General features: G+C 39.9%; 1 protein-coding gene across 2 annotated transcripts in view; it reads right to left on the bottom strand.

Annotated features, from left to right (window-relative positions):
- Positions 1-7,670: 7,670 nt before the first annotated feature.
- The window catches only part of UNC5D (unc-5 netrin receptor D), a 148,386-nt gene continuing 133,987 nt past the window's right edge, over positions 7,671-22,069 (bottom strand). For both annotated transcript variants that reach the window (XM_074563589.1, XM_074563590.1), the window contains 3 exons: positions 19,973-20,137; positions 17,936-18,114; positions 7,671-15,717 (listed from right to left, as the gene is read on the bottom strand). In XM_074563589.1, coding sequence (XP_074419690.1) covers positions 15,513-15,717; positions 17,936-18,114; positions 19,973-20,137 — 549 coding nt within the window. In that variant the 3' untranslated portion in view covers positions 7,671-15,512. The remainder of the gene's footprint in view (positions 15,718-17,935; positions 18,115-19,972; positions 20,138-22,069) is intronic.

The following is a 22,069-nucleotide window of genomic DNA, read 5'->3' as shown; positions in this document are numbered from 1 at the left end:
ACTGGTACATGGAAGTCTTTGAGGGGACTGTATTTATTGAGTTGAAAACGGGTAGAAGGAAAAATCCGCTTGGATATCTTTATTTTTCTTTTTAAGTTATTTTTATTTTGCCCTAGTGTTAATTTAGACATCTGCATTGGAAACTTGCCATAACCCAACAGTCAGTAGTCAGTACTCAGTGCTTTAAAGTGGATGTACATCATGTTTTATAGAAATATTTAGTTTCACCACATTCCTTACCTTCAAAACTAAACTAGTTGCAAAGACTCAGTTTTCTTACTACTATACAGTATGGTTCTAGTTCTTGAAATCACCAGAGGCAGCTTGGTGGCATAGGGAATAATGGCTTTAATGCTACCAAAGATACTTTTGCTGTTGTGATGGTAGAGGAGCTCCCAGCCCTGCTGCTCACTGGTTTGCTGGAAAGTGATAAATAATCAAATGGATCATTTCTGCTCAATTGCTGTAATTTATTGTCCCACTGAATCCAGATTTTCTGAATGTTAATGAAAAAAATACCTATCACACCAGCTCATGCCGTTCTATTTTATGACCTTATTAAATCTTACACTTTCTTATCATGCAGTGACAATTACTGGAGTATAGGACAGAACTCCTTCTCTGCATCAGCCGTGGCAGGTACACTTTCTCTTGTCACCAGTACAGGTGGAATGATTTAGGCCAAATGAGCCATCCTGAGAGGTATTTTCACACTCCTGACAGGATTATATAACAAGAGAAAGGCCATTAACAAACACAAAGGAATAAGCAGAAGGGAGAAGGCAGGTGAAGAATGGGGAAGTAAATCTTTAGATCTGTCACTTCATAATAAAATAACCTTCGTGTTAAGATTTAATGAGCTGGTTATCCCACTAAAAAGGGAGGAAAATACTGTCATCTTGCATAGCCCAGGGATTTTTGTCACAAGACATATCTGCTTACCAAGGCGAGACGGGAGGGGTGGCGTGTGCGCATACACATATATACGCAGTGTAGTCTCCTCCTTATTAGTGTGATGTTTCTGCCTCTAAAATCAACCCAGTACAGAAATGTGTGTCTGCAGGCAGAACAACACTAGTGTTCTCTCTACAGTGGTACAGTGAGACTAAAAGACTTCAGTAAACGACAATGTTTTATTTTTATATACTCCCAGAAAGCCAGTGTTATTTTTTTCCATCCTGAGAATTCTTAGCTCTTGCATTGATTTCAGTAGTTACTCTTCAGCTACCTTTCTCATTAATTCTGTAGAAAAATTATCCCTGTAGCAGGCATGATTAAGAACTAAGAGCCCTCATTCACTGCAAAGTGTGCTTTACTACTAGGTGATTCAAAATAACACACTTTTAATAGTTCTGATGTAAGGAACTGAACTTTTTAAAGAGCCTACTTAAAAGCTTATTTTGAACTCTGGATTCATTGGAAGGCATTTTTTGAGAGCTAATGATTTATTCATATGTAAAATAGCCATGCTAATAATGTGTTTTGCCTATTATAATACATAACTCACTGCCACACTATAGAGGCAGTTGTCATGTGGTCCTGTCTTATAAATGCAATCACAAAACACTGTCTAAGCCATATTATTTCTTTCAGCCGCCTTAGCCCTCTAAGAAAAATAACGCATAGTTTTTACAGTGTTCCTGGCATAGCAGTGTTGGTGAATAGTAACGTAGTTACAATACAGGTACAGATCCAGACCCTGAGGTACTAGCCACTCTGTGAGAAAGGTTGTCCATGCTCTGAAGAGTTAAAATACTAAGAGATAATATATTGGGTTTGTCTTGTGGAAGGCAGAGGAGTTGGAAGTATTGCTGTATTCAGTTTAGAGAGAGAAATCTGAGGACCCCAAAATTAGGTACCTGCTGTCACATACAAAACGTAGCACAGAATTGCACCCAGCTGTCCTGAGTTCCGGTTGAGCGTGTTAGTGTTTTTCTCTTTTCTGGTAGGTTTTACTACCTTAATCGAGGTCATTCTACTTTTCTTGGCTAGCAGGAAAATGCCATTCCACCAGGGAATTAAAGATTGCACAGTTTGGTGCTTCCCAGCCACCAGTGAAGTATCGTACTCAGTACAGGCATCTCTCAGCAGTTCTCCACAACAGAAGACAGCAGAGAAGGCTGTTCAAAACGCTCGAGATGCGCCATCCCATCGGCCCTCCAGGTCCCTCCTCTTTGATCTGTAGGATATTACATGGCGAGCTTTGAAGCAGGGTGGGGAGGCCGTAGAGAAGGAGTGCTGTTTTCTTTATATTATCAATCACATGTTTTGAAATCAAGGGTAGGAGTCGAACAACTCATTGTAGCAGAGTTCATGCTTCACCATGTAGTCCTTTTTCCTTTGAGAGGACAGAGTATCTTGATCAAACACTAAGCAATGTGCTGAATGTTTTCAGCACGGCTTTTGGTGTCAGAGTAGGACTTGCCAATGTGATCGTGGTGGGGCTGCCTCTTTTGTAAAGCCTATCTGATTTTCTAACTCTTGTGAGAGGTTCTCACAAACTGGAAAAACAAAACAAAGTTACTTCAGGGCAGATAGCTTCGATGCCACATTAAGTGTGAAGTTGATTGTAAGAATTCCTAGCCAGCAGATCTTTTCTTTAGAGGTGAAGCACGGGGACAGGACTTTACAGCCCCTTTGACAGCTCTCCTGGGCTTCTGGGAGGGTAGTGCTTCCAAGCGCATTATGAAAGTTTTAATTAAAATGGGTAAAAGTCTGTAGTGATATTTTCTTTCTTTCCTGTTGAGGGAAGAAAACGTAGCATTACAGGTGCTTCGACCATGGGAAACACTAGGATGTCAAACTGCTGGGTATTTGCAAACATTGGTCATCTCTGCAAAGCATAGCAACGCGTCAGTGATTGGACTGGGTTTTTTTACTGACAAAGCTTTTTGTAGGACTTTAGGCACTGACCACTACTTAAGGTTTGAATCTGCTGTTATTTAGTAAATAAAGCTGGGGGGGGCGAGGGGGGAGGAAGCAAACAAACAAAAACAAAATAAGGGAAAATAGCCTTGAAGTTGTGGTAAATACTGGAATACTAACTACATAAACCAATATCTCACAAGTAGAAGAGGAAATAAATGCAAAACAGCACAAACCTCCTTCGCAGAGGACAGATTGGGATTTATTCAGTTTAGTTTAAATTAGCCTGTGGTGTTTGTAACCAGGAGTAGTTCTCTCCACTGTTGCCTCCTGTCACAACAGAAGGGTTTGAGGATTTGAGTAAGCAACCAAATGGCCTTAAAACAAAACAAAAAATAAACATGTGCAGGGAGGGAATCCATTTCTCTCCTTATCTTTTCTCTATCTACCAACCAAAGCCATCCCTCCCACCACGTATTCCGTATTAGCTCTGTCCCCAGCTGTTGGGAACATACTGTGACAGAATCTTCTGGTCTGTACAGCAGGTCCCTGGGGAAATTTGATGGCACTGAACAAGTCTGTGTGACCTGTTCAAGTGACGAGCCATGACTGTAGCTGTGAAGGCAGCTCGTTGCTTCATTATTCCTCACAGATTTGTGATTATTCCTTCTAAATTCTGTGAGGATAAAGCAGGACTGAAAATGAGCCAATGGTATGCAATGTATGTTGAGCTGCAGCACGTTAGCACTCTTCAGATGAGTTATCATACCTTAAATGACCATAAGCTTTTTGTACTAGATATTTGCTTTACAAAAAGCCTTTTAATCTGTAGGAAGATGTTAAAGGTTACAGGAAATGATGTAATTTTGCAATGACATTGAACTTTGTAATGCTACAATGATTTAGTTGCAGGTAAATTTTTGGCACTGAACAGCTGCTTTCTCTTTTGACTTTCAAGGTCTCATTTAAGTGGTGTCAGTTGTTAATTATTGCTGGTATATTAGGCTTGAAGTAGAAGAAAAGTCTTTTAAATGATACTTTGTTAAATGCAGTCTTTCCGAATTGTTTGAAAATTGAATCCATTTTACATAATTCCGGATATGCTTAACAATAGGTGAGTTTTGGTCCTTCCTTTGTGTTGAAAATATTACCTTAGTTGTTTGCGTTTTCAGAATGGCTCCCCTTCCTGTAAGGCCTTTTATACTTTTGTCAGTAGTAGAATTGTGGGCATTTGGCTGGTAAAACAACACTGACTCCCCTGCTTTGTGACTGGTGCTCTCTGCAGAAGGAAGTAGCATTTATTTGTTACACTTTTCTTAATAAACAAATGAATGCATGGAAAGGAGGACAGTAGGGTTAAGTAGTTCTCAGTGGAGTGTGACAGCCTGCTTTGTGGAGTTGGAGAAGCAGTTCTTACAAGACCGGATTTTAGACCAGTCCAACTGTTTTGGCTAGATCCTGTGATCTTCTTTAGGTGGATATTCTGTATAAATCTATCTATTAAGTAGTTTTAGGACAAGGAAACTCTTGTATGTACAGTGGCTGTATAAATTCCTCTCTTCTTCTTGGTCTTCCCCACCTAAACTTGAGCGCTACGTGTTTTTCACCAAATGTTCTCAAAGCATCTCTCTCTGCGGTGCATTAGAAAACTCGTTCTAAGCCAGACTATTTATTTCAGAGACCAAAATGACTTTACTAATCAGAATAGATGGGACCCTCACTGTATTAAATAACGTGTATTAGCTGTTAGCATTTAGGTTTAGATCTCCACCTTCTTTCACTTGTATTTTTTATTTTCTTCCAGCAGTGTCACCCAGCTTTCATTATCTTCAAAGGTAGATCAATGCTTTATTATACTTCAGCTTGTGAGCTGGCATTCTACCTGTGCTCAAAACAGGTATCTACGAACAGCACATGTTTTAATAAGCCTTAACTCTTCAAAAATCCCTAAGTATGTACGAGACGAGGGGAACGAGAGTAATTATAATTTTAATTGCATCAGTAAAGATTACCTTCTGACTCTGGCAGGAGGAAGATACTGATTCCAATGGTGCATTAGGCAGCTGACTGCTTAAAAGCAAATGAATTAGTCTCAATATAGTAACAGTACTGTGGAGGTTCTTTGCTAATCTCAGAGTCCATCAAGAAGCTATGGCGGGGAGGAAAGAGGTCGGGGGGAACAGGGGAGTACTTGCAGTTGCACAGTGTCCTGAGTCGTCATTTGCAGTAATGCAAAGGTGTATTTTTTTTAAAGATGAAGGGCTCTGCCAGGCTTAGTGCTCCCTTGGGCCCTATGCAGACACGAGGGCTAAAACGGAGGAGAAGGTGAGCAAAGAGAAGCTTGGCCAGTCTGTGTGCAGCTGAGTACAGAATGAGAGCAGGAGCTGTGGTGGGACACCAGTAGTCTCCAGTCGTCGTAGTAATGGCTGTGTTTTAGGCATGCTTAGCAGTGCTATAAATAAAGGGTAAAACAAATAGTTTTGGGACTGAGGAAGTTGTTTAATTTTAGCCACACCTTTTTCTGAATTCTCCAGTAGTCATGCTCTTGAATTGACAAGTTACAGTATGGGCTGTGTACTTGGAAGCAATGTGGATTAAAAATGGTGAAACCTGCATTCCACTTAGGGTTTTGATATTTGCCTGTGTCAGAAGATAGGTAGTGAGGAGGTGCCAGTTTGGCTAGAAAGAGGTGGCCGAGGTGGCCCTTTAATACATAGTCAGGTGGCTGTGTAATTCCAGAAGAAGATGACAGTAGGGGAGCCTGGAACGTTTTACAAAGTGATAATCTGGTTCTCAAATAATCAAACTTTGTGAAGGGAGGAAAGCAACTTAATTTGTCCTCCAAGGACAAAGGAGCCATATCTTATAGCAATTTTATAATCAGAGTTAAAAAGCAAATTAATTTTATTAAAGCAAATGCCCTTGTATTTTTGGATACTGCCTCCGTTTCTGCTGTCCCCGAGTGCAGCAGGGCATTAGCTGTGGACTGGGGAGCTCTGCGTGCACGAGGGAACGTGGCGTGTACGTAGCGAGAGTGCCACCCTGCCTCTGTGTTCAGTGGAGACATCGTTCTGTTCCGAATTAATCTGACAGCAGCCTCTACTTGCAGTATGATTTTTAAGCGGCTGGTCATTAAATCACAATGCAATGAACTTCTTACAATAACATACAATATTTCTCTGCAAACATAATTAATCATGAATAATTTTACAATGAATGTCAAAGGCAGTTAACATGATAGTCCTATTTATTATAAAGGGTGGCCATTACATTATATGGTGTATGATATCTTGGATGATAACAACTTAAATGCATGTAATAAACTGTTTGAAGGATATCTTGATTTATAACAGCTTGTCCTAGCATCCCCTGCTGTGTATGTATTAATAATACATATTATAACATCTCACTTAAGGTGAGTGCCATATCCGGGTTCTCGTTTTGCCAGGTTAACGTATTTGTAGTTGATGCTTAACTGTACGTGTTAATGTGACACAGTGGTAACTGGCGGATTGATCAAATCCGTCCAGGAAAGGGCTATGCACCATGTCTAGCAGAAACCCGGTTTTGTCTCACCTTCTAATAGTTGTTCATATAAATATACCATCGGGCTAGCATTGCTATGGTAAGGATTTTAAGGGAGTATGTATCACTATTCCTGAGAGACTGACAGCACCTGAATTATTAGAAACAAACCCAAACTCCACAGTGTTGCACTGGCTTAATCCAAGGGACCCATCGTTCCCCGTGTCTTCTCCCCCCGCGCTGGTGCTGGGCAGACGTTTGTGCGCAGGGAGAAGGTAGGCGCAGGCGATTCTGGTATCCACTTGCCACCTTCCTTGTCAGGTGGCAGTGTACTGGTGACAGCTGCTCAGTAATCAGAGGTGCTCTGATTGCAGGACTGAGGTGCTCTATTTGCTGACGGGATATTTCTATTCTTTTAAGTGGGATCTGAAGTTACGAGCTCATCTGTATGGGGAGGATTAATCAAGACAATGAGTTCTTATCTGGTGCATCTCAGAAGAGGCTATTACAAATCAAGATTACATTTACATGGTAAATGGGACAGAACTCATAGCTTTGTTTCCAGTGATACAGGATTCGAGGTACAACCACTTGTCAAACGTAGCAATGGGGCCATCTCCATTTCAGAGGGAATTGTCAGTGCGTATACACGCGCAGAGAGGTTTTGCATCTTCCATTTTGCAAAAAGCTGAATAATATATGTTGGTTTTGCGGTGCAAAGGACAGAGATGTCCTAGTCCTGGGGTAGGGCTTGCACATAGGTTTAGACAAGTAAATAAGGCATTTTAGTGAAATACCTTGAATCACGTTTTAGGTAGAATGTAATTGTCATTCTTTGGGTTGTAGTTCAGACTAGTATGAAAGCAGGATGATATTCTTGAATTGTTTCAATGTTGTCAGTAAAGGTTAAAGTTCAGTTCTGGTCCTGTCCCTGTAGATTTTTCTGGAATTTTCAGGTTTTCTGGAAGAAGGTGTCCAGTACACCGTTTTCCAGCATAAACTCCCATACAAGGCTCCCTGTAAAACCAGCAAAGCATCCCAAAGCACTCATCTCAGAACCTCTCATATCCCAAAGCGCTCATATCAGAACATCCCCATCCCTGGAGGGGTTCAAGGCCAGGTTGGCCGGGGCTTGGAGCAACCTGGGCTGGTGGGAGGTGTCCCTGCCCAGGGCATGGGGTGGCACTGGGTGGGCTTTAAGGTCCCTCCCAACCCAACCCATTCTATGATCATGTTTTATCAGAGAAATTAAGATGCCACTCATACAGCAATCCAAGATGTCAGTAAAAGACTCTTTATTCATAAATAACTGATATGCAGTAATTTACGTCTGTACATTTATCTTCAAAAGGCTATAGCCATACAATTTCTGCAAACTCTACATAAAACATCCAAACTGTCCATTATTACTTTTTCCGTACAATATAACACAGCTGTTTGGCATTACCAAATATATATATGTATATATATTTATATATGTACATGTGCTGAAAAAAGAAGCCAGTGCAGCCTTTTCCAAGGAGTCTTTCCCAAGTATTTTACTGTACAACATTCAGAATTTACATTGATAGAACAAGGCACAGAAAGTGTGGTATGAAGCCAAGGCCATGCTTTTTATTTAATGTTCCTCTGTCTCTTCCCTACTCCTTCAGCTTCATACTAAAGAAAGCATTCAAACCTCTGCTCTTTTTTTCAGTTCTAAACACACTGAAACCGTGGGGAGAAGCGGGGGGAGGGAAGAACGCTCAGTCAAATGAGCAAGAACCAACATTTTCAAAACCCATTAATTGCAAAAATAAAGGAGCAGAAGAGAAAATAGGTCTCTCTAGAGGAATACTTGTGGGTTTTCCCTCTTTTTAAAAAAATCATTTGTTTTGTATTTGATTACGTGGAAGTTCCCCCTCCCCTTTTCACCAAAAGGCTGGTCAAAAATTTTGAAAGTCGAAAATGTAATGGAAATTTTTCAGTTAGCTCCAGTCATGCACAACACTGTTTTAAGTCTCACCAGACTGACCAGCATCACATTTTTACTTCATCCAAGGATAACCAAAAGGTGAACACTTAACGGCTTTGTACCTGTGTGTAAACTGAGATCAGCAGGGTCACAGTGGGCATGACTTTGATTACGAGGTGGAAGGAGGCAGCTACATCTCCAAAGTCACAAACTCTGTGACGTCAGGTTTTTGTTCCCAAATATGTACCAGAAGTGTATATATGCCAGAACCCCCGTGAGGCACACATATATATATATATATATTTATTTGTATGTGCATATGTGTGTACTGCTTACTGATGCACCAGGGAACTTTGTGAGGTCCAGTAATGGCATCTGGGTTTTAGATTGAAAGTGGAAAGAATGCAAAAGCTTACAGCTTCATGTAAAAATGTTCCTCCCTCCAACTTCAGTGCACAAATCAGGGAAAACTGAAGGAATTGCTTGAACGCATAATGTCACCATATAGTTAACATTCCAAATTTCAGTATGGGAAATACCAGGTCTTAACATTTTTTTAAACTGCAAAAACAAAGCTTCAGTCCGTTCTAAGTGAGGAATTGTTAGGAAACATTCTTGTTCTCTGTAGCAAATACACTTGCTGTTAGATCCATGTCTTCCCCTTCCTGCTGTATCTAAAAAGCCTTGAACCAGGCTTGGTGCAGAACACCCTTAACTTCATTTTGTGCTACACATTTCCTTTTGGGATTAGACAATAAGATTTATATACAGAGACCAGATAACACAGGGGTTTGACATCATCTTAAATCTGCAGAAGTACATTCTCAACCAAGGTTATCACACCAGGGGCAGACAAACTAAGCAGCTGCTGACAAAACCACGGTTCTACAGTAGCTGAGTGTCTAATCTCATTAGATTACAGTACACTACATTACAGATCCGGGATGGGCCATCTAATCTCCCTATCCCTTAGCTAAATTTCACAAGTGACTTCAGCTCTAGTTACCCTGTGAGAGCAAGGCAAGGAGGCTTCGCATTGAGTCCTGGCTCACCTGGATTCCCTTGTAAAGCACAAACCAGTTATTCAATACAATTGAACAGCTTATTTAAAAGCAGCTTTTGCAATAGCTTGAAAATTACAATACACCCCTACCCAAGCCCCAGACAAGAAACACTAGCAGAATCTGTACTATTCACCTCTAATACAAAAAATATAGTGGCAAATTTCTAGACACTTATTTTATTTTTTGGACAGAACAGTGAACGTGGATGCTGACAGATTTTTCTTTTACTTGCGGCAATGAGCAGAACATCAGTTCTGTTTTCTGCATTGCGGACACTGTTACTATCAAATGATTCTCGAAGTGACTCTTTAATCTTAGAGTGATTTATTTCTTTTGTCCATGTTGGAAAGGAGATTTTTGCTACCATTTATGCTAGTATTGGCAATGAGAGAAAAGAGACTGCATTTCTAGAAAATGATTCGTGATCTTTAGCCATCATACTGAGTTTTATTTGTTGCTACAGGTATTGTGTGCTATATACCTAGTATTTTAAGTTACTGTGTTTGCTCAGGAATCCTCTAAGTTTTAAGTAATTTTAACTAGATAATCATTCTATATCCAAGAAGGAATATATGTGCCATTTAAGTGCTGCTGCGGCAAACCCGCCAGCCTCTTCTGAAGCAGGCAGAGTGTCCAGGGAGTATTTCTACCACCATGGAACAACCCACAGAAACGCTCTTCAGCAGGTTCAACATGAAAAAGGTTCTCAGTGAAAAGCATTAACCATCTCTACTGCTGTGTAAAATGTGGGAGAACTTCCTAAGTACAATTCAAATTAGTAAAACGCAGGCTAGAAAGACAAATCTTCAGATCATTCTCAGGTGTTTAGGACTTAAAAGTAACTTTCTGGTTTCCACTCAGTGAATTAACATCCAAGAAATAATGCAGGCCTTTACTTAAATCTGTGTTTTATGGGCAGAAACAGACTGAAAAAAAATATTCAGATCATGAACAGGAGTCCACAACAGTTCCCTACTTGTTTCAGCTGCACTGTATACATCAGCTGTATTTTTTGTGGTGGGAAACATTATCTGGAATTGATCGGTTACTAAATGTTTTAGAACTCTCATACAGCACTTTCTTTCAAGTGAAAAGAAAAAAAAAAAGAGGACCTTTGGTATGATGTTACTGCCGTGTAGTCCTACGACAAGATCCCTCTCCGTGATTTGTGCTGAATAAGCTTCTCCCTCAACCTGCTGAAAGCAAGCTGTGCACAGGCCCGTAGAGGAGGCCAGCTGTTGCCAGAGATAAAAATAATAACAAAAATAGTTCCCTGTATTTTAAGAGAATTGTGTCGATATCTTTTCATCTATTACAAAAAGCCCAATAAAATTTTTGTGGAAGTACGTCTTGGGTTTATGGGACTTGCACTGGTAAATGAAGTTTGAATTTAAATCTACAGAGCAGGGTTCCTTTCCTTGTGGCTTAAAGGATTTTAATGTAAACTAGTAAGACTGCAAAAGCAGTGTTGTAAAAACTGTAAATTAGCTTTACGATGCTGCAGTCTGGCGGAGCTGTGAAGTGCACCATTTTGGTGACAAAATAGTAAGTCATTTTTAAAATGCAACTATTAGTCTTAAATGACTCACAGTGCAGAAATATCTGGGAAGAGTGCTTAGGAAGATGAAAATAAGCCAGAGCAGATTCTTCGGTGATGTAAAATCAAAATGGCTATTGCACCATATCAGACTCAGAGCAGCTAGATGGAATCTTAAGTGTGTAACATTACATTTCTCTTTCTTTTGCTTTCTTGTTTGTGAAGAGATTTTTACAATTATTTTTCAAAAGTAATATAAGTAATATTAATTTTTTTAATTTCTGGCCTCTAATCCTGCTTCAGATGTTCCTTTACATCTGTGTTTTGGATCAAATCATATATATAGATATACAGATTGCCAAAAAAATCTTTTTAATATAGATGTTAAAAATGTGCTTCAGGAATTTTAAGATTGCTAATAATGGTCAACACACTTATTTATACAGTATTTGCAGGTAAATTCTGAATTACCATTCTGAGAGAATACTTTATCGCAAAGCATACTTACAGCGGGCTTGGGGGGAGCTGGCAAAAGTCAGCTGCTTTCTACTGTGGAAAACAGGAAGCAAACACCTAACATCTTGTACTGTTGAGCTGTTTGCTAATGGTAACAAAATCCATGTGTCTGCCTCGTGTATATGGTAGCAAAAGCATTTACCTAAAAACCATTTTAATTTCTCCATCTCTAAAACTGGGACTGTGCACAAAAAAGGGAGAAGAACTGGGATAAGCCTCTGTAAGTGCAAGTGCTTAGTGCTATGAATGCCAGCCCGCGCAGCTGACACAGAACAGAGAGCAAGCGGGTGAAACAGGCCTGGCTCTACCAGAGGGACCGGGTCATCAACAGAAGGGGGGGAAGGGAATACAAAATAACGGTAGCGTATTTTTCCACTCAGAAGTCTAAGTTAAGTTCTTATTCTCCAGTTACTGCTTACCAATATCCATCATCATCGAGGAGAACAAATAATTACCTTCTTAAGATTTTTTTTTAATGATTTTGATATCTTCTCTCTCACTTCAGTGTTTGGTTTTTTTAAGTTACGTAGTTTTTCCTCACAGGTTTTATTTTCTGGATGTTCAGGATGTATTTGCTTGAGTAATTTGCATCGTGAAGTCAGTTACTGTATTCTCTATCGCACTCTACTGCAGGTGTTTCTTGTGGCTTTATGCTATAGCAAGATCTTAATCCTCTGGGATTGATACTGAGTGTGGGAACAGCAAGAAATGGAGGAAATGGAGGAATTGTGTAATTGAGCCTGCGTTCCTGTGGAAAAGCAGGTTATTGGTCACTCCATCTCCAAAAAGACACAGAACTAGAGATGATTGATAGAATAACAGCAAGGATGTTCAAAGTAGGATAAACCAGGGTTTTTCAGCCTAGACAAGAGAGTGAGCAGAACTGGAAATGTAAGAGTTACTCAGTATTCCATACTACACAGAACTAGGGGCACCCGGTGCCAGGCAGCATGTCTTAAATAAAAGGAAAGCTTGAGAAGGAAGTGCTGCTCAAAAAATGCACAAGAAGATTGTGGCACTTGTTTCTCCCAGGTGCTGTTTATGACGGCCAAGTGCTTCAGTGGGTTCAAAGGGATTAGTCAGTATTTTGAAGGTACCGGGGATTCTTAGACACCGTGGGGCAGATGCAACCCCCTGCTGAGGAAGTCCTTTAGTACGGGGCACGTTTCTGACACTGTTGCCCTAAACTTTCAATCCTAGTCACTCTTAGAGATACCATACAAGACTAAGTGGATTTTCACCCGACATAGCATGGCAGGTCTTATAAGACTCGTGTGTACAGCCAGATAAGCTCACGTTAGAAAGGTAAGCTGGTGGTTCGGGTACTGTTTCAAACCGCATTCTGATGGGAGACAGATAAATAAGTAGTATTGTGGCATTTCTAGTCCAGTTAAACAATACAAGAGCATCAAAACAATAATAGGTTAGAAAAAGTCAGAGTTCTTGATTCAGATTCGCAAAAGTCAGATCAGTAACAAAGAAGCTGCTTTAGCAAAAGTGAACAAAACCCAGGAAACAAACTCTAAAGGGCAACAACAATACTCTCAAATCCTACCTCAGGCCCAAAACAGAACGGTTTCTTCTCTGGCATTGTAAGACACTTTGACATTTATTCCTTCGGAGTATGTTGACTCAGACACTAGATTTTATTGGATTTTGGATCTAACTTGGCTTTTGGTGCATAACGCAGATCCCTTCCCTCTGAAGGCCCTTTCAGATGTACTTTGTACAGCTCCTGGTTTCTCTCCCGCTTCACCCAGCACTCAGGAGGCAGAGCTGGGTGTCGCTGTACATAGAGGTTTTTCAAAGCTACCCAAGTCTTGAAAGTAAATACTATGTGTTTCCTGAGAAAAAACTTTAAGGTCTGAGCTCCATATAGCAGCTCTTTTTGACCCCATATGCAGCATGTAGCTCACATATATTTGAAAAACAAGAGGAGAAAATACATACAGCTCTTCAGAGTGACATGAACATGTTTCAGCACCTGCAGGGTAGTACTGAAGTCTTTGTTGTGGTAGCGAACCTAAGCTAGTTTGAAAATTAAAACTGCATTTGAGGAGAAGCTGAGAACAAATTAACTGCTGGAGAGTGACTGTAGCTGGTTTCCCAGACAACGACAGCTCACTAAAACTCCACTGCTTTTCTGTGGATGCCATTCCCTATTTTTTTAATTCATGACATTTTGTCCAATGAAGAACAGGTTTCTGAGGAGGAGGACTGGAAGTCACTAGAAATATAATTCAAACACAGATAGAACCATGTGCTGCTGAAAACAGTGACAGCTTGCTGCCAAATGAGCTGGTATTTTTGTCTCGGTCTTAAATATGCTTGCAGCCGTTATGATTTCCCGTTGCAAACAGGAACTCTCATGTCAGGCTGCATGAAATACTGAAGTGCAGAAAATGTTTGAGGAAGTCTGAGTATTTATAAGCCTAAGACTATTCCAGCCTGCTGAGCTGGGAAAGCAGTGAAATTTGCAGTTTCAGATCAGCAAGAACAAGCAAAGTCTTAAGAGTTGTTCATCATACTTTTCAGAACTGGAGTCCTGGGTAAAGAAATTCTTTCAGATTATTCTAGATTTGCACCTGCCCTGTGCAAATACCTAGCCTATCATGCTGCTCTTGGCCAAATACGGGGGTAAAAAGAACCCAAAATGCTTGTTTTCTATTTCTTGTGCATTTCCATAAAGCTCCTAAAGTCGTGTTTGTGTTCCTGCTTTATACTGATTGTGGTCCTGTCACCAAACCCGATACCTAGGGCCAGAGCTAACGAGCACCTTGGCTAATTGTAAAGAATGTATGAGTGAAAATAACGGTTAAATTTGGCTCAGTACCAGTCCCACTAGGACACTCACTCACAGTGACAGCTCTCTTTTTGGTTCAGTTGAAGTAATAAATTATTTTTGTATGAAATGGATAAAAAATGAGCACAATTCTCTAGTTACATTCTGGTTTTGGAGGTAAATGCAGTATGTTTGTAACTAAAGCAAGTGTAACACAGCCAGGTTTATATTCTGTGAAATTTCCAAATTGTACAATCAAATCAAGCCTATTTTTGGCAGTACTGTGTGGGGTTGATTGTTTCAATCTGAAAATAAATTAAAATTAAGCCGTGCTGATTGACTTCACCTTTACTTTTTAGTTTAGCCCCCGAACATGAAGTAATTTAAAAAAAAAAAAAAAAGTGTAAACTTGCTAAAATAGGGCTGCCACTTTCCTGCGTTTTATTTGGTTATTTAAACCCACCCCCAAAGAAACATTTTTTGACTAAGTAAAAGTTTGCAGACTGAGAACCCTAGAAAATGTCTTTCTCACACACGCACACACACTAATTTCACAGAGAAGGGTTTTGTTCTGTTAGTTTGGTAACAAAACAGGCAGGAAAGCTCTGCAGCGAATGTACGTTCATTAAGTGACTGAATTTTTAAAATAAGTTGTTTGGAATGCATATGATATCAATTAAATAGTTATGAGACCTTCTACTTCCTCAAAGATCTGAAGAGAATAAGGCCAGATTTTTTCTGTAGCAGATACAAAGTGACAACACGATGCTATCAAATGACATTTTAACCCCCGGCTGCAAGTGTGGTAAGGTAGAGACGCAGGACAAAGGGGTGTCAAGGCCCCAAGAAGACAAACCTTTAAACTAGGGTTAACCTCTAGTGGCTCTAAATATTCAGTATCATATTTGCTGATGTTCACTAGGAATTATTATTAGCATTACTGTTTCCTAAATACATTATGTCATAATATTTACCTTTTATGGCTCTGTATCTCACTCCTTCCTGCCCCAGGAATGATAGATATGTAGTTTCGTTTTTGACATTAAAACATGAATCTTAAATGCGCGAGGACAGGGAGAAGCTTGTGTTTTCCTTATTACCAAGATGATTTTTAATAGGGCTGCTTCTGCTCCTCCAGCTGAGAACTGCATTGTGGAACTGAGTGGCTGTTTCCATACACAGTGTGCAGAAACCCTTATTTCCTCCCTGCCAAAGAGATTCTCTAGTGTAGTCAAAGCTGGCCATCAGTTCTTGAATGGAGAAAAGGGACTAAAGTCCATTTTGTCTGCTGTAGTTGAAATCAGGCTCTTCAATCTCAGTTTCTGTTATGTCTGAGATTTTGGAGTGTGTCCTTCCGATTTCTTCCAGGGCACAGGCCAGGGAGTCAAGGTCGCCGTCGTGTTGATGTCGGGCTTCCCAGAGGTCCAGGATGACGGCAGAGGGACTGCTTTGTGTAGCAAAATAGGAGAGATTCCTGAAAGGAGGGGAGAAAAAAGCAAACAGAAAGGCTGAGGAACAGTATATACTCTATCCACCCTGAATGCCAAAGTGCCCTCTGTTCTGCCTAACACTATAGACGTGTTTAAAAAGCTAAAACTTTCAGCAAGACCTAGATGAGTTGAGGGGAGGAAACCCTCAAGAGGACACACACGGGTGCATTTATTCTTCAAATGTCACTTGCTTGGTTTAGCAGAGGCAGAATGAACAAGGGACTTGTATGTTCTGAGGTACAGAAATGCTCGCCAGCAGTACTGTCCCAGATAATTTAGAAAACAAGTCCGGAAAGCATTATTAGTAAACTTAACAAGTATTTGTCTGGGAGGGGAATCGTATAACTTAAATTGATGCTTGTGATTATGTAAACATATGACATCTTTTAATTTGTAAGTTTATATTTTATTGATATGTAGGTTTTAGGACTTTGCAGGGGTGATACGTGCGAAGAATTTGGTAAAACAAAGGGTTTATCTTAAACATATTACCCTAGAACTCCTTCTATTTATGGGCTTTGGACATAATGATCCAAAAAAATACATTAACTTCACATTCACAAGCATAAATGTTATTTCTAGCATTTCTATTACATATAGATACATATCTATAAATACAGGAAGAAACAGATAAACCTGTAGCACAGAAAAGGAAATTTGGACTTGAATGCTATTGTCTGCTTTTTTTAAACAAACTCCAACATAATTAAATATTTGCTACTGACCATTTTTGGACTGTTGCCCATCAGTAAAAAACAGGCAGATACCATTTTTTTTCCTCAAGCTTCGCTAATTAGGTACATCCATCTCTATGGTGACGGAAAGCTACCATTCAGGGACGTGTGTGTGTGTGTAAAAAATACAGCTCTGGCTCTGAAGACGCTCCTTGTCGTGGCGATATGAAGAGTTCGAGTGCACTGAAAGAACAGACACTGGCTGAACTGGGGAGCTAAAGCCAGCACCGCACGGCAGTGACCTGTACTGTGGGATAGGCGGGTGAAATACTGTGATGACACTAATGGATCACGCTGTATGGCAGATATGTGGAAATTTATGAAGTCAAGTATTTAAGCTCTATCATCTGGTTTTATAACTACATTTTGGGTTGTTTAAACTGCTCAACAACAACTTTTTTCTATCTATGAATTTGATTTTATAAAAACAGATATTGCAGAGACCCTACCAGGTGTCTCCCACACAGATTCAAGAGTCAAAAGTTATCACAAATTGGGTCTTACACAAGTCAGTGTAATCTCCTTCGGACACTGTCGCTCAGTTTCCTGAAAAGAAGAAATCTCCTCCAACTTCCTCCACGCAGGAGGAACAGAAACCAGGGGAGATTAAAGTGCCTGACAATGGGCAGTAAATGCTGATAAGTAAAGCAGAATTTTTTGACGCTCTCACTGCTGCAAGACTATAAATTGCTTTTTTCTTTGGTCCAGATGTGGTTTATTGAGATTTCCATGCAAAGCAACAAGTCAATGAAAAGTTATTTCACTTGATTTAAGTATTCCTCTACCCTCTTGGGAACGTATTTATGGTGTTTGTGACTATCACAAAATATTTCTGTGCGTGAACTGCCTCCACCAATTTAATTTAGCCAAGCAGAAAAAGCAAAATAAGTAGTAAATTAGTTTTTACAGCATCTTTCAGTTTCAATAATCATAATATTATTACTCGTAACAGTAGAGCACGGCTTTCTTTTTTAAATATGCCTTTTCCTTAATAAAAAAAATCTGCAAAATGTGTAATTCATTTTGGAATGCAAAACACACAGATAGAAATCAAGGCAACACGCTGTATCATTTTTTTGAGAGAATGTGCAACCTCCTGAGTCCTTTAAACCACTGGGTTCATAGTACACAACAGTGCCAAAATCCTCCTACAGTCTGCCTTGCACCACGAGCCCACTCTTGGGGGTGCACAAAGGAAAGGTCCAGTCCAGAACAGAGAGACTGACCACAGAAGCAAAGATCAGGTAGGACAGGGTACAGGGCTTTCTTCGGAGGAGAAAGGGAGTTCCTTTTTTCAGCAGCTAGTTCTATATAAAGGTATGTACGAACTACAGCTTATCCTTGAGACTATGTTAATTACTATGCAGACATCTTTAATACCAGCAAACAAACAAAAAACCCCATAACAGCAGCAAATTATTCCCATTGCATATGTAGATGTTCACCTTTCAAAACTGCCTTCCATTACCTGTTAATGCTGTTTTTTTGTGCTAACATCTGCCAGTCTTTGCCTTTGGCGTTGGGCGTGTCAAACGTTGCGCAGATTCGTTGTCTAATAGAGTAGGGGATTTTGAATGCTTTTGGACCCATCTGTGCAGGGAAGTTGCTGTCATCATGTGCAAAGAACGTGATGGTTTCCCTTTCGTTCTACACAGAATAGAAAAGCAAAAAGCAGTTAGTCAGGGTGTGGGGCGTTCTGTCTGCCGCGGGTCTGGAGGTGGCCCTTTTAGCATCCTAACACCAGGAGTCCCATCACACACTCCTGGTTAGAAATGGGGAACCTAAGACACGATTTGTGCCCAGCCTCTTCAGCCTGCGGGTAGCTGGGAGTGCAGACTGGTCCCTGCTGGTTTTGCTGCCTTCTTACACGGGGACCTGCCCGCAGTGAGCCCGTCTCCAGGTACCTCTGGGTGTAGCAGCGCTGCTTTTGGAGGAAGAATCAAACCTGGGCCTGAGAGTCCAGGTATAGTTTGTAGAATTGACAACAGAAGATTAAATAGCTAAGAGGTATTTTTCTGATTTGTGAAGGAACTTCTATAACATCACAAGCACCTATGTATAAAAACATTTAAAATAATGTAATTTTCCTTCTACAAGTTTCCTCTTCTGGTTTATTTTGCAAGACAAAGTCCAATAGAGCAGTGATTGGTAGATGGAATGCCACAAAAGCATACAGGTTTCGAAATCTTTAATTGCTTTAGCCTAAAATATGGACACATAAATCTCTCATTTGTGATTTTTTAAAAACTCCTAAATCTACAAGTACCTCAGTTCTTCCATATTGAAAATCCCTTTGGAATCCAGGTCCTTTTGTAGATCTGGCCCATTCTTTTCCTGTGAAATTCTTCTAGTCTTGTATAACAGAGTCACGTTTCCATGCATTATTTGTTTCAGTGCAATGCAGCATAAATATTAAATAACAATGATGCTATAGTCTCCTCATATAACATTTATGACACATCCCAAAAGTCATCCATGCAGAGTAATAGCAGTGCTGTAGATATATCGCATGGTCTGACTGCTTAAATTAAATATGCAGAACAATAGTAGATTTTCATACCCTGCACATGTGAGATAAGCTACTGCTACCTGGTTAGTTCAGGGAATCGTAAAGCAATGAGCAATTCAAGTATTCCGTTGTTATTTATATATTTATTTTAGAGTCAAATTATCCTCACTCTTCAATCACTTTTTGAGATAGGCCAAGAAAGCCTTCCCTACCAGCAAATCCATTTGAAGACAGAATTGTAACATGCTCTGGGGAGCATCTGCCCTATCTGTGGGCACGTAGGTCCCTTTAAAAAAACAAAAGTGAGAAGGGGAAAAAGGGAGCAGCAACATTGTATTGAGATATATAGAGAATGACAAGTTTTTTACGAAATAGCAATAAAGAACTGGAACAATGCTTGGATGGATTCTGAGGATGTTTTTATACAGAATGATGTTTGTGGTTTTCTCATCCAGTTGCTGCGTTCCCTGCTTAGTGCATTTAGCAATGGGCATATATCTTTAATCCAGAAATATTTATGTGGATTAATCAAAAAAGATGCTCAATAATCTTAAAAAAGCAGCTGAAGTTTTCATTGCTTTAGGACACATCACTAACTTGCTTAACTAAATGTTTGATTTCTTTCACCTGTGAGCAAAGCTACAGTCCTTGCAAGACATTCTGTATACACAAAAATGCTCTAATAATGAATAGTCAGTGGCCCAGCAGCATACAGGCAATCCATTTATTTTCGATTCTCAGTGCTCTGCAAACTATTCAAAAACTTTCTGCAAGAAAACTATTACCATCAACTCAAATATAAATTATTTTTAGTGTTGTAGAATCTCTGTACTTTGATTTCTGCTAGAAATTGAATCTGTAAGACTTTATATACTTGTTCCAGTTTGGAACAGGGCATAAGAAACTACATGGAGATAGAAAGGACAAAAATGGGGAGGGATCATGTCTCACACCACACAGCAACTTAACAAAACAAAAGGAGAGAGAACATTTTACCTCGAGAATGGATGTCTGGATCTGCAGGATTTGCTCGTGCCCCTTGACTTGCCGGACGCAGATCTTGCAGGAGAGCTGGGTGGTGGCGGGAGTGTAGCGCTCCAGGGAGAAGGCACAGTGCAGCGGCTTCTGGCTGCTGCACCACACGCGAGAGAACGGGACTTCCTGTCAGAGACACGTATCCCACCCGAACGGGGAAGCAGGCGTAAGAAAGAGAGAGGAGTTGTGATAATTGCAAAAGAGGGAAAAAAAAGCACCACAATTTTTTCTCTGCAATTCCTTTTTTACTGACAGCCCTGCAACCTCAAAGTAGGACAAAACTAATAAATAATGATTCAGTTGATAAATACTGAGATGTTACATTTACTGAAAGTTTAGTTTTCATTCAGTGACACAAATGATGAGAGACTCTCACCTAAAATGAAACTTAAGACGCACTTCACTTATTCCTCCTAGGCAGGGATCAGAACTCTAATCTGTGTCTCCTTGCCCCAGCACCTTGTACTCCAGAACCCAACGAAAGGAACTTCCCATCAAGGACTGCGCTCCCTCTGTAAGGTAACGCAGCACAGAGCACGACAGCCTACCTTCTATATTTACGTTCCATCCGAATTTAAAAACACCCACCTGCCTGGGTAGCCACATGCAGCCCCTGCACATCAGTGGTCAGTCTCAGTTTTACTTCTTAGTTTCATCCTGTTTTATTCTGTGACTACTTTCAGTGACTCCTCTACTTCAGCCAGGGACAGTTTATGGGCTGAATGCCCTCATCAAATGCTATATAGACAACTGCAGCAATTAATCATCAGAGATTTCTGGCATCTCTGGTTGCTCTGAGTTCCTAAAAATGTACGGAAATAGACAGGAGAAGTACATGGGGGGCAGCTAACTTCTGGTTTATGATTACTTTGTAAATACCCACATTCTCTTTACGCTTTCAGAACATGTTATTATTTGGTTTTATTTCCAAATTAACATCAGCTGTAAACTCACTGTGGTGTTCTACATTGTAGCCGTGAAGGCATGTAAATAGTAAACAATGTAAACAATTAAATCAAACGTGTTCTCTATTAATTTCAAACTATTGGAAAATACTGTAGAATTGTCAACCTGGAGAATAATGTAAAAGGGGAAAAAAAGACTGATATTAATATTTCGTTCTGTTATATCTTAGCATTCATCCATATGATTGTGGGACAGCATTGGACAGCTTCAATGAGCAATTATTCTCATGTAAGAAAACTAGTTTCAAGACTTCTACATTCGTTTTTCTAGAGGAGGATTATAAATTTTCAGATTATTCTGTCCCTTTTTCACGCGCTATTTTTAAATTTTATAATTTATTTAAATGGCATGTGAAGCTGATCCTTCAAAGAAAATACATGCAGATTTAATCACGGCATGCATTCTGCTTGCGTTTTTCAGAGTATTATTATAAAGGGTTAATAAAAGACACAGACAAGGACATAAAATGTGCTGTCTGTAGGCAGGTACAATTCCGTCAGTATTTAATACTGATAGTTATAACTGAGTGACCTACTAACTAGTCACTTGTCATAATTAGCTGTTTAAATCAAGTAAACCATGCACTTAACTCTTATGATCAGTTTATATATGGAAGCTCACCTAAAAGCTTACAGCTCTGAAAATGTGCATTTCTTCATTCTTGCCTTCCTAGAAACAATTCTTATGGGATTCAGGTTACAATCTTATCCATGTCCCTGAAGAACCGAGCTATGCACTGGTCATCTGAGAATGTACAGCTCAAAGATCAGCCTCAGCCTGTACTTTAAAGTACAGTCAAGACTAAGCTGTGGAGAATCTCGCTGTACTCGTGGCCAGCACACAGTTCACTGCTTTTGTAGTGTCTCGGGCTGTCTGTAATGATGCACTAAGTGATAAGGATAAGCTCTGCCTTTAGACCCGGAGCTGGTGGCTGTAGCAAGATACTAACAGTGATAAAGAAAACATTAGCAAAATATTAGAAGTGGAGCAACTATAATTAGATTTTTCCAGAGTGATCATCTCTGCTTTCATTGAGAGTAGAAGAATCACTCAGCTGAAAAGAATTATATGAAACATACGGGGCGGGGGGGC

Source organism: Larus michahellis, chromosome 20 (genome assembly GCF_964199755.1).
Source record: "Larus michahellis chromosome 20, bLarMic1.1, whole genome shotgun sequence".
In the NCBI taxonomy this organism is placed as follows: domain Eukaryota; kingdom Metazoa; phylum Chordata; class Aves; order Charadriiformes; family Laridae; genus Larus; species Larus michahellis.
This window is presented reverse-complemented; position numbering and strand designations above follow the sequence as displayed.